General features: G+C 42.7%; 1 protein-coding gene across 5 annotated transcripts in view; it reads right to left on the reverse strand.

Annotated features, from left to right (window-relative positions):
- Positions 1-13,805, reverse strand: part of PHF12 (PHD finger protein 12) — a 169,103-nt gene that overhangs the window by 72,191 nt on the left and 83,107 nt on the right. For all 5 annotated transcript variants that reach the window (XM_033921692.1, XM_033921691.1, XM_033921690.1 and 2 more), the window contains one exon: positions 5,625-5,757. In XM_033921692.1, the coding sequence (XP_033777583.1) occupies positions 5,625-5,757 (133 nt within the window). The remainder of the gene's footprint in view (positions 1-5,624; positions 5,758-13,805) is intronic.

Below are 13,805 nucleotides of genomic sequence, written 5' to 3' on the forward strand. Positions count from 1 at the left end.
GAAAAGGTGGTTTCAAGAGATGGGCAAGACATATTGAAATGCCCTTTTCCGAGCAGGGGCTAGACCAGATGACAAGTGAAATATTGAAACAGAGCCTATATAATATGGGTAAACAGCCACCTGCCTTGAAATAATCAACATGTAGAACTTTCCTTCTGAAGTTACAGTATATGAATTTCTGATTACTTCCTAGAAACAATTAGAATATGCTTACCTTTTTGAGAAAAGGTTGAAGAGAGGCTAACAAAAAGCATTCAACATCAAGTCTGTTAATGATAGCAACTGTATATTCAAATTAATCTTGAATCAAAAGTGAAGGCAATGCTGCTAGATGAATCCAACAAACAAGTAAATGGAAGACGATTTGCCTCAATATATGTGAACTGAGTCATAATCAATAGTTAACAGATGAGGATACTAGATGTGATGCAGACAGGAAAGACTATGAGGGTGATGGGTGCCTTATCCTCTTTATGCTTTGTAAAGCCCTGCATTTTAGCAGAACATGTACACAAGAACCTTGTTCCATAGTGCGGAATGAAATGTCCAACACCAGCCTCTATTGGTTAGATCTTCTGAAGTAAGATGGCAGAGGTTTCTCATTGTCTTCTGACAAGATTTACTGATAGGATTCCCATTACTGGGGGATATCTTCTATCATTTCCTGGTTCAGAGACCACCCTGTAAGGTTCCAGAATGATGAAGTGTCTTGCAGTGACATTCTGCACTCTCAGAAGGAATACTGCTGAAACTAGCAGATTGTCCAATTCCAGATCTTTAGGGCATCCTTGCAGAAGATAAAGATCCAGAGCATCATTTTTTCTTTAAAAGCTTTACTATCTGATTGTTTCTTTGGATTCTCTTTCCTGTTAACTTATCGATGAATGCTGAGAGCAGTAAAAATTTGCCAATATAGTTTTTCCCTTCTCAACCAAGTATTCTTTTTTTTTTTTTTAATATCAAGGGGTAGTACAAGGAGTTCCCCACTCTGGATTTAATTCATCTGATTAACATCTCTTGCTGTTAAGGTGGCTGTAATAGAAAACCCTGAATCAGGTTGTCATTTATCTTCCATCATTTAAGACAATGTTTGAATCAACTGCATACAGTGTTACATCACTTGTGGCTGCCTTATGGCTAACACTATGATGCGGGAGAAAGCTAAGACCTTGTTCTATTGAGGAAGACCCCTGGTGATCTATTGTCTATTTTCTGATTTTGGAAGAAATTTGCCTGATAGGGTATCTATTAGGACTCCAATGAACTGGAGTTGATGCAATAGATTTGATTTTTGATAGTTTATGAAGATTTCTATTGCCAGTTATTGGGATTCTTCATCAACTATCAAAAAAAGTCAAATTTGTTCATGTTATGACCTTTCATGACAAATTGTCCCCCATCCACCACGCACTAAGGACTAGGTCTAAAATAGCTCTTCCTCTTGCTGGGTCTTCAACAAGCTGTTTCATGAAGCAGTCATATTTAATCTAGAAAACTCTCTCCTTAACATGTTGAGGTGATATTTACCCATTCAGTACTGGGGTAACTGAAATCATTTCTATTCAACTATCAGGTGATGTTATGATAGGGACTTTTTACCCCATCTATGGCAAACCTTATGTCTACTTTTGAAGATAGATTTATTCTCCTCAATTTTTTGAGTCATGTTACATGCTATCAATCTATTCTAAAGTGTCAGAAAAAAATAAAATTTTTGCATTTCCACACCATGTATTCCAAGTTTTTAAAGGCTTGCTTGCCTTTTGCACAGTTCCTGCATTACTGCAGAATTGGTCATTCAAGTTTTAAATACCCAGTGTCTTTGGAAACATTAGCAAAGAAGTTGAAAATATGCGACTCAACCTAAATAGCTGGTTAAAATGAAAGTGCTGAGATACAATCGCCTATGCTCTTAACTACACTAATATCGGAACAATGTGCATGAAATTAAGATTATTGGAAGAAGTTCATGCCTTGTTTTGCTTTTAAGCATTGTATGGTATCTTATAGTCACAAGAAAAAAATTAAATGCTAAGTTGTATAAGATGTCCAATGAAGCAACCTGGACACTGTAATTAATTTCTCTAAAAGTTCATGTTGGATAGATCAAAAGACAGGAAAAGTATTTCCTTCAAATATGCTACTACATATGTATGTCTGTGAACTTTTTTTGTATGCTGTCATAATACTTTGTATTATATAGGTCATACTTCTCGACCGTTTAAAACTAGTATGACAACCACATGTATTTCACATGAAAAAATGAGGAACCACTGGTTTGGCATTGTATTCAAAAGAGTCACACTTTTGACCAGTTGAAATGTATAATTGATCATATTCCAAAAATGATTCACAGGGGGAATATGTTTGACAGATTTTACACCAGTGTGAGCAGAAATGGATATTTCATTTGAAAACCTTTAAACTGTTTGGTTTAACACACACATTAAATAGAATACCGAGGGGGGACATGATCGAAACATTCAAGATAATGAAGGGAGCAGACTTAGTAGATAAAGACAGGTTGTTCACCCTCTCAAGGTAGAGAGAACGAGAGGGCACTCTCTAATTTTAAAAGGGGATAGATTCTGTACAAACTAAGGAAGTTCTTCTTCACTCAGAGTGTGGTAGAAAACTAGAACACTCTTCCGAAGGCTGTTATAGGGGAAAACACCCTCCAGGGATTCAAGACAAGGTTAGATAAGTTCCTACTGGAACAGAACATATGCAAGTAAGGCTAGACTCAAATAGGGCACTGGTCTTTGACCTAAGGGCCGCCGCATGAGCGGACTGCTGGGTACCATGGACCACTGGTCTAACCCAGCAGCGGCAATTCTTATGGTCTTATATATTTTAGGACAGACATCAGTGGTGTGACCATTGGAACTAAAGCTGATTGGTACGTTTAATTCTCAGTATCTTACATTTAGGAGGCAGCCATCTAGAGCTAGTTTGGTCTTAGTTTGAAGATTTTCATCCCCTAAAGCAAAACAAGGAATCCTTGTCAGGATGAGGACATTTCAGTGTGAAGAAATGATATTTACAAGTTTATTGAACTGTTATCCATATTTGATGTTTACTGGGCAAATCTTTTTTAAGCTATTTTCTTTGACCAGAGCAATAACATATTATTGTAATGTTATTTATTTGGGTGCTTTTAAGAAAATTGAGAGTGGTTCAAAACACCACAGTTCGACTGATCTTTGGATTGAAAAAATGGGAGCATATTACACCATATTATTTGAAACTCCACTGGCAGCCGATTGAGGCCAGAGTTTTGTTTAAGTTTGCTTGCATTTGTTACAAATCAATTTTTGGTTTGTCACCTGGATACCTTGTTTCCCATTTTTCTTTGAACCACCCAAATAAGATCACACATAGAGTTTGTCTGTTTACATAGAGTTTCCTTCCACTAAATTATGTTGTTACAAAAGATTTCTGGAGAGAACTCTCTCTTTTCAAGCTGCAAAACTGAATGATTGGTTTGGTAAAATTATGCTAGGATCCTCTTCTTATCTTGATTTTAGAAAACTATTGAAGACCCAACTGCTTGAAAAATTTGTATCCTAACTGGTTGTTTTGTTTAATAATTCTATGCTTCCGTCATGCAATGTTTCTTCTTTTAAATTGTATTTTTACTGTATGATCGGTTCTTATTTGTTGTAATCTGCTTAGAACCTTTCTTTTAATAATAATAACAACAAAAATAACTTTATTTTGTATACTGCAGTACCACAAGCAGTTCAGAGCGGTTTACACAGGAAGAGACTGTTCATGTACAGCGATGTTACAGGAAGTACTGTGAAGAACATTGAAATAAATATCAATTACATTGGTGGGCCATGAGAGGTTGGGTGTAACCAGAAATATGACAGAGGTACAGTAGGTATATCAGTGATGTAACAAGAGGGGGGGGGGGGAGGTCAGAGAAATTTATCAAAGAGATAGGTTTTTATTGATTTCCTGAAGGATTGGTAGGAGGGTGCACTTGAAATGAGGGTGTTTAGACATTCTATTTGCCAGCTTGGAATGATAGTGTTCTATCAAGGTATCTCTTGTAGATACAGCCCTTCAGGGAAGGGAAGGTAAACAGGTAGGCACTACGAGTGCAAGTGGTGCCTGGGAACACGAAATGGCGCAACAGGTAAATCGGGGATGAACCCGTTAGGATTTTGAAGCAGAGGCAGGTGAACTTGAAGATGACCCTTGCCTCCATTGGCCACCAGTGAAGTTTTCTGTAGAATGGACTTACATGATCTGACTTTTTGAGGCCGTAGATGAGGCGGACGGCGATATTCTGAATGATTCTCAGGTGTTTGATGGTTTTCTTGAAGGATCCCAGATAAATGATATCGCAATAGTCTAAGGAACTTAAGATTAGGGACTGAACCAGCAATCGAAAGGAGAGGAAGTCAAAGTAATGTTTGATGGTATGAATTGATTTTTACTTTTAAATCATATTTTCTACTGTAGGACCAATTCTTATTTATTGTATTTTGTTTTGAATTGTTTTTTCCTTTTAAAATTACTCTCCACTGTATGACTTGTGCTTATTTGTTTTAAGCCGCCTAGAACCATTTTTTTGGTTAAGTGGTATATAAAAATAAAATTATTATTATTATATTACGCTTCTGTGGTGGAGCTGAGCATCCACTTTGTTGTCTTCATCTCTGCTCAGTTTGTTCAAATATTTAAAATATAGGATGATATGACTGATTACTATATTACAGTTCTGTATTTACCCTAAGATGTATTAATGGGGTTTTGAACACCAAGGACTTTCACGTCCTATTAATTTTGCTACTGATTGCCTCACCTATCGTGCTTCTCTAATGTTATTGTAACAGTATTAAAAAAAAAAAATTGTGTTTGGTAACTGAAATCACTTATCATTGTATTGCCAATTGCAGTTTTGGCCACCCATAAAAGTTCAGAGAAGGGCAACAAAAAATAATAGAATGGAACAGCTTCCAGTGGAGAGAGGTTAAAAATGTTCTTTAGCCTGAAGAAGAAAGAGCTGAGAAGAACCATAAGAATCTATAAAATCATAAATGGGATGCAGCAGATAAAAATGGACCAGTTGTTTACTCTAATAGTATTTGACCATGAAGATAATAGGTGGTAGCATTTTTTAAACTAACTAGAGGAAGCATGGTTTTCCCTACACAAGCAGCTGTGGAATGTGTGGCTAGAAGATGTCAGCTGGAGATAAAAAGAGAAGTTCCTGGAGAGTCAAACCATTAGACAGTGTGCCATTTATGTTCCTATACACTTCTAATCAAGGCACAGGGCAACAAGAAATTAGATATACAGACTGTTAAATCAGGAGTGAGCAAATTTATTTTTTCTCTGCCTCTTGCACTCCTCTCCTATGACCATTGTAGTTCCTTTCAATTTTCCTTACATTGTACACCACTCTGTTGTTAATACGAAGGGCAAAAACATCAGGTAGTTTCCTGTGCTGACAAACTGAAGGAGAGAGAGGGGAAGGGGGAAGGTCCTTGCAGTGTCACAGTAGCTTGAGAAAGCCAGTGGAAAGCTGCTGCGGCATTTCCGCTCAAACTACCAAAGACCAAAATCACTCCTATAGGCTACAGTCTGTGTACCTCTTAAATGATCCTTACCACAACATGCTCCATGTGGTTGGGGCACATCCAGCGACCAGCAGGCATAGCAGTGAGAGGTGGCTCCAAACAATCCATATGGAACAGAAGCGGACAGTAATCACATTGTATAAGAGGGGCTACTCTGCAGCTCCTGGAAGAACAAACCCAGCATTTTAAAAATTAACATTAAAGGACAAGTGTTTCTCATATAAAATTAATTATATATTCTGAGACATCTCCCATTCTTCAGCAAAAATCCTACATTGTTTAAAAAAGTTATGTTAACTGTGTATGGGATGGGTTGAACACAGAGGATCTCTAGTCAGAAAATAATGGTATATATTAAAGAACTAAAGCAAGTACTGGGCAGACTTGCACGGTCTGTGTCCCATATATGGCCATTCATTTGAGGTTGGGCTGGGGAGGACTTTGACAGCTGGGATGGTGTAGATGGGCTGAAGTGAGCTTTGGTGGAGACTCCAGTAGATGGAATCTAAGTACAGTACCGGGCAGAGCTCTGGGTTTCAGGCCCAGAAATATCTAAGAAAAAGAACAATTTAAATTAAATCAAATCATTAATTTATAGAGAGTGTATGGTTGGGCAGATTGGATAGACCATTCGGGTCCTTTTCTGCAATCAATTACTATGTTACTATGTTTTTCTTTTCTAGCAAACTGCTAGTATTTAGATCTAGAGTTGTAATTGATTGCAGAAATCAATCACAGTACAATCTTCTCCCTTTTGCCCAACTTCCTTCATGAGGACTTTCTGTCATTAGAGAACAGCACACTAGTTCATTGGCAAGCAGGATGAGTCAGATACACAAGGGTGACTACTGGCAGTGCCATGGATGGAAAAGTACTTCTAGAGCTCAGAAAAACCTGAAAGGGCCTTTCTGAGAACGTGGTAGCCACTCACTACAGTACCTGCCCCTTCCCTCGCCAGTCTGTTCTAGTCACCCTGCCAGAAGGAAGAATCTTCCTGTTCTTCTCTAATTGCTTCCCCAGACTCCCTCTTTCTCTCCTACCTTGTTTTTCCTTTGGTTTAAAGTTCTTTTTATTTCCACCCAGCCAGCTTGCATGGCCAGGGGAGACTGGGCTCCTAGGTACCCAGCCTCTAGCCTTATCTCACCTCCAGTGGTAGACACTTTACAGGCTCCAACACTGGAAGAGATACAGCTTCCAAGAATCCTTGCCAACTGGTGAGGCCTTTGAGATCACTTTGGAAGGCCATCCATATACAGCTGTACCCCTCTTGGGCCACTTCTCCAAAAAGGAGCAGGCAAAACTCATGGGAGAGAAAAAGAGCAAGAAAACAATGTAACCAAAACATGCCCATGCACAAAATAATTAAAGAGGGAAACTAGCAGTCAAGACTTACTACTGCTGGCTTAAACCCTTGTGGCTCAGCTCCCCTGCAGAGGAACCTACAGGCACTGGATAAAAAGCTCCTTAGAGACTCTCATCTACAATTGGGTTTTTTGAAAAAACAAAAACATAAGGAGAGACAGAGATAGACAGAGAAACTGGGGGTGGGTGGGGGCAGGGAGCAGTGATTTAGAGACCTCCGAGTATAACCCAAGCTAGGGTTACCATATGTTTGGGTTTTCCATGCATGTCCTTTTCAGGCAACTGTCAGGCATCTAGGCAGTTTTACACCATTTGTCCGGGTTTCTGCCAATTATGGACAAAACAGGCTGTGCTCCCACAGAGCTGTCTTCAATTGGTCAGCGGGAGCTGGCAGCAATTCTTGCATGCTTCCTGCTGTTAACCAGATTTCCAGGTTAGAAGAAACATAGAAGATGACGGCAGATAAGGGCCATAGCCCATCAGGTCTGCCCACTGTACTGACCCACCCCCGTCTACTATCCTAGGGTTCCCACTCCTGGTGACAGGTTCCCTTGGCTTAACCCTCTAAGGGATCCCACATGGGCATCCCATTTGCTCTTAAATTCTTGCACGCTGTTTGCCTTGATCACCTGCACCGGGAGCTCGTTCCAAGGATCAACCACTCTCTCGGTGAAGAAATATTTCCTGGTGTCGCCATGAAATTTCCCGCCCCTGAGTTTGAGCGGATGCCCTCTTGTGGCTGAGGGTCCTTTGAGAAAGAGAATCTCTTCTTCCATCTCGATACGGCCGGTAATATACTTAAACGTCTCGATCTTGTCTCCTCTCTCCCTACGTTCCTCGAGTGAGAACAGCCTCAAATTTTTCAGCCTTTCCTCGTACGATAGATCCTTGAGCCCCGAGACCATCCTAGTGGCCATCTGTTGCACTGACTCTACTCTCAGCACATCTTTTCGGTAATGTGGCCTCCAGAATTGCACATAGTATTCCAAATGAGGTCTCACTATGGTTCTGTATAATGGCATTATGACTTCAGGCTTCCGGCTGACAAAACTCCTGCGGATGCAACCTAACAACTGTCTTGCCTTAGATGAAGCCTTCTCCACATGATCAGCAGTTTTCATGTCTGCGTTGATGATCACTCCCAAGTCTCGTTCTGTTGAAGTTCTAGCTAAGGTCTCACTATTCAAGGTGTAAGTTCTGCATGGATTTCTGCTGCCGAGGTGCATAAGAACATAAGAACTGCCTTCTCCGGATCAGACCTTCGGTCCATCAAGTCCGGCATCTTGCATTTCTTAGCGTTGAAGCCCAGCTGCCAGGTTGAGGACCAAAGCTCCAACAAATGTAGGTCCTGTGTCATACTATTGGGAGAATTGCCGTCTCTCACTATATTGCATAGTTTGGCGTCGTCAGCGAATAACGTTACCTTACCTTGAAGCCCCTGAGTTAGGTCTCCTATGAATATGTTGAAAAGGAGCGGGCCCAAGACTGAGCCCTGCGGTACTCCACTGGTCACCTCCGATGTTTTAGAGAGGGTACCGTTAACTACCACCCTCTGAAGTCTGCCACTCAGCCAGTTATTGACCCATGTAGTTAGTGTTTCTTCCAGCCCCATTGATTTCATCTTGCTCAACAGCCTGCGATGCGGGACACTATCGAAAGTTTTGCTGAAGTCTAGGTATACGACGTCCACAGATTCTCCCAAGTCTAGCTATTTTGTTACCCAGTCAAAGAAGCTGAGATTGGATTGGCAGGACCTACCCTTGGTGAATCCGTGTTGACTGGGATCCCGTAGATTCTCCTCATCCAAGATTGCGTCTAATTTACGTTTGATTAGTGTTTCCATGAGTTTGCATACTATTGATGGGAGACTCACCGGTCTGTAGTTTGCAGCCTCTGCCCTGCAACCCTTTTTGTGCAGTGGAACAACGTTAGATGTTTTCCAGTCTATGGGGACTCTCCCCGAACTTAGGGAGAGATTGAAGAGTCCTGATAGCGGTTCTGCCAGGACATCACGCAGCTGACTGAGCACCTTGGGGTGTAGATTGTCCGGTCCCATGGCTTTGTTCACCTTGAGTCTTGCCAGTTCATAGTAAACGTCGCCAGGTGTGAACTCGAAATTCTGAAACGGGTCTTCCACGCTGGGCCTTGCCTGCAACTAGAAAATGACACGGTGGCGGTTTACCCGCGGCCACCACATTTTAGCCGCGGGTCACCCGCCGAAAACGGGGAAGAAAACTAGCAGTCGCTGCGGCGACGGGGACAAGGCCATTCACCGCCCGCAGGGCGGTGAATGGTCTTGTCTCCGCAGTGAGGTATCAAGGATCGCGCGGTCCCCGCAGCCACCGCCCGCCCACCCGCCCGTAGCATTTAGCCAGCTCCCTCCCTCCACCTCACCTTAAATTTCGAGTTTTCCGGCTTCCTTTTTTCCGAGCCGCACTTGTTCAAAAATCCGTGCACGCGCAGCTGCGCGAGTCAATCAATCTTCTCCTCTGACGCAACCGGAAACAGGAAGTTGCAGGAGAGGAGAAGTTTGATTGACTCGCGCAGCCGCGCGTGCACGGATTTTTGAACACGTGCGGCTCGGAAAAAAGGAAGCCGGAAAACTCGAAATTTAAGGTGAGGTGGAGGGAGGGAGCTGGCTAAATGCACGGCTTTTTGAACGCGTGCGGCTAGGGAAAAAGGAAGCCGGCAAACTCGGAACGAATATAAGGTGAGGTGGAGGGAGGGTGGGGGCTGCTGGACCATTCTTCATTACTTTGCCATACTAATTCCATTCTATATTAGGTGCCACGGACTCAGATTCGAGTCCTAGCGATGATGAGTTAAAGATCCCAAAAGAAGCCAACTTCTAAATCCAGTGGTTAGAGCTACACTACACTCCTTGTGACCCTGGGCAAGTCACTTAATCCCTATTGCTTCTGACACAATGGGCAGTTCCAAAGACCAAGACTGGCCAGTGTCAAAGACAGGATGCTGAGCTTGATAGACCCTTAGTCTCCACTGTTTTTAATGATCAACAAAGTTCTATGTTTCTATAATCACCCTAATTCTGTTATCATTGGACTAGATATTCAAAATGATTTAAATGGCCAGGACAGGCTCCTGGCTGTTCAAATCATCTGTCCAGGGCTAACCAGGCATTTTCAATCTTCATGTTCAGCCCAAATGGTGTCACACAATTCAGCAAAAATACCCAATGTTGTTCCTCATAATTTAAATATTGCTCATAGAAGGAACAACATTGGGTATTTTTGCAAATGGAAGTTGGAGGGTTAATTCCCTTGAAACAGCCAATTGAGTGAAACATGAATTCATGCTGGGACACAAGATAGGTTGAATTTGTTTTGAATTTAAAAAGAAAAATGATCAATGAAGAATACTATAATGGCAAGAAAATATAATGATAAAACAGCAACTAATTTTGCCTATTTTTATATATTAAAAAAGTACTACATAAGGTGAATGTCCATATTGCTGTCTGTTGTTCTGCTGAGCACTGGCATTGAAACAGCAAAATGCATTTATTGCATACTTGTCCTCTGTCGGAAACATTATGGTGGTATATTAGTTGTGTTAATAAAAATTTATAAACAAAGCCCTGCCAGCTGAACATCTCTTTCTCTAGTTCAGCAGCAGGAACTTTGATTTATAAGAATGGAATACGCTAAATATTAGAGTACTAAGGCTTATATGGATGCTGCGGGGACGGTGACGGGGCGGTGAATGGGATGGCAGTGGCGGTGACGGGGCGGTGAAAGGGATGGCAGTGACGGTGACGGGGCGGTGAATGGAATGGCGGTGACGGGGCGGTGCAGAGGATGGTGGGCCGGGGACGGGGCGGTGACGGGGACAGATTTTTTCCCCGTGTCATTCTCTACCTGCAACCTCGGACCGTGCCCCGGTGCCTCGCAGGTGAAGACTGAGCAGTAGTATTCATTCAGTAGTTCTGCTTTATCGGAATCTGATTCTGCGCAGTTCCCATCTGATTTTCTAAGGTGTACTGCCACTGACTCACTGAAGGGCAAGAGGAGAGTTGTAGGAGTTGGACAATAAGGGAAGGAAGGAAAGATGCTGCTTGAAGAGGGAGAACATTTTGGATATGGGGGAGGGGAGGGAGAGAGATTGGATAAAATGGAGGGGAGGAAGATAGTGCATGGAGGAGAGAGAGAAATACTGGATAAGATGGCAGAGGGGATGAAGAGATATGGTGCATAGGAAGAGGGAGAAATATTGGATAAGATGGTGGAGGGGAGGGAGAGATGGAGAAATACTGGATAAGATGGTGGAGGGGAGGAAAGGAGAAATGATGCATGGGGGAGTGGAAAGATGTTAGATACAGGGCACAAGGGAGGGAGAGAAATATGTTAGACATGGGAGTGGATGAGGGGAGGGAGAAAAAGAAAGATATTTGATCCAGAAGCAGAAAGAAGTGATGCCAGAATGGGAGTGAGAGAAGACAGGAAGAATGCTACAGGGGTTCAAAGAAGGTTTGGATAAATACCTACAGGATAAGGGGATTGAGGGGTACAGATAAACATAGAGATAGGTATAAGAAAACATAGAGATAGGTATAAGAAAGGCAGGGACAGATAGACATAGAGATAGGTACAGGAAAGACAGGGTCACTTAACAGGTCATGGACCTGATGGGCCGCCGCGGGTGTGGGCTGCTGGGCGCGATGGACCTCCGGTCTGACCCAGCAGAGGCAACTCTTATATTCTTATGTTATGTTCTTAATGTTGGATCATGGGGAAGAGCACAGGAGGAAAGAGAGATGGGACAGAGAGCAGAGAAAGAGAGAGCAGATGCTAGGCTAGAAGAGACTCAGAGCCAGTACTTGGAGATGTACTTGCTCACCCCTGTGGCCGATGACAGCATTAGTAAGTCTCCAGACTGAGTCCAACCCCAGGCAGACATACTGCCATATATAGAAGATGCACAGTTCACACACTCTTCCTCTCCTCTGCTGAAATCAAACTACAAGAGGAGAGAATGAACAGATACATACGATGCTGTTTCCTCTTCCCTTGTCCGCCTAGCAGCCTAGTCAACTGCTCACGAACTGCAGGGTTATCTACAGCCTCCTGTGGATCCCAAGAGCCGTCAGTTCTCTAGGCAGGCACAGGGGAGGAAACAGTCTAATATACAGACATTCACTCTTTTTCTCCTCTAGTGGGGAGGGAGAAGGAGTGAACAGAACAGTTGTTGGCTATGTGGGAGGCAGGGTAAGGTAACTGTGCACTGTGTGTTGGGGGCGTGGTGGGGTCAGGGTAGAGACACGGTGGAGCAATTTAAGATGACATATGATGTTCATAAAATTGAATTCTTGGATTTATGGGTTGAGAAAAAAGCAAGCTGTTTTTCTACAACAGTGTATAGGAAACCTGTGGCACGTAAAGCACAGTTACTTACCATAACAGGTGTTATCTAATTAAGGTGTAACATCTTTTAATCATTGTAAACCACATAGAACTTCAAAGTCCTGTGATATATAAACTGTTATTATTATTATTATCCAGGGACAGCAGACAGCTATTCTCACATGTGGGTGACATCATCCACGGAGCCCGGATGTGGACAGCCTCGCAAGCAGACTTGCTTGTAGAAACCTTAGAAGTTTTGCGACCGCCGCACCACGCATGTGCGAGTGCCTTCGCGCCCAGCGTAGGGCACGTCTCCTCAGTTCAGATAGCAAGCAGAGAAGCCAACCAGGGGAGGTGGGTGGGCTGTGAGAATAGCTGCCTGCTGTCGCTGGATAACACCTGCTATGGTAAGTAACTGTGTTTTATCCCAGGACAAGCAGGCAGCCTATTCTCACATGTGGGTGACCTCCAAGCTAACCAGAATGGGATGGTGGGAGTGTTGGCAATTCAGGAGAATAAATTTTGTAATACTGCTTGGCCAAAAGCAACAGATGCTGCCATGGCTCTGATCTTGTGGGCTGTGACTTGACTCTGTAGATGCAGTCCAACCTGGGCATAGCAGAAAGAGATGCAAGCAGCCATCCAGTTGGAGAGGGTGCGCTTAGAAATGCGATGTCCCAACTTGTTGGGATTGAAGGAGACGAAAAGTTGAGGAGCAGACCTGTGCAGTTTGGTGTGTTCCAAGTAGAAGGCTTGCAGTCCAGAGTATGAAGCGCTGATTCTCCAGGATGAGAAAGAGGTCTTGGAAAAAAAACACTGGAAGTACGATTGATTGAGATGAAATTCTGAAACCACTTTAGGGAAGAATTTAGGATGAGTACGGAGGACCACCTTGTCATGATGGAATACTGTGAAAGGTGGATCAGCAACTAAAGCGTGTAGCTCACTAACTCGTCTAGCAGAAGCGAGTGCAATGAGAAAAACCACTTTCCAAGTGAGATATTTAAGATGAGCCGTATCCATTGGTTCAAAAGGAGGCTTCATCAATTGAGCAAGAACAACATTAAAATCCCAAACCACTGGAGGTTTGAGAGGTGGTTTGACATTGAAAAATCCTTTCATAAATTTGGAAACCACAGGATGAGCTGAAAGGGTTTTCCCTTCAATAGGCTGATGAAAAGCAGCAATTGCACTGAGATGGACTTGAATGGATGTGGATTTGAGGCCTGATTGAAAAAAATGAAATAGGTAATCCAAATCTGAAGACAAGGAGGTAGATCGAGGCTCCTTGTGATGAGTGGTGCACCAAGCAGAAAATCTAGTCCATTTCTGGTTGTAGCATTGCCTAGTGGCAGGCTTCCTGGAAGCTTCTAAAATGTCCTGAACAGATTGGGAAAACTGTAAAGTAGCATTTAGGTTGAGAGGTACCAAGCTGTCAGGTGTAGAGACTGAAGATTGGGATGTAGTAGAGATCCATGACTCTGTG

The sequence above is a fragment of the Geotrypetes seraphini genome, chromosome 15 (assembly GCF_902459505.1).
Source record: "Geotrypetes seraphini chromosome 15, aGeoSer1.1, whole genome shotgun sequence".
Taxonomy (NCBI): Eukaryota; Metazoa; Chordata; class Amphibia; order Gymnophiona; family Dermophiidae; genus Geotrypetes; species Geotrypetes seraphini.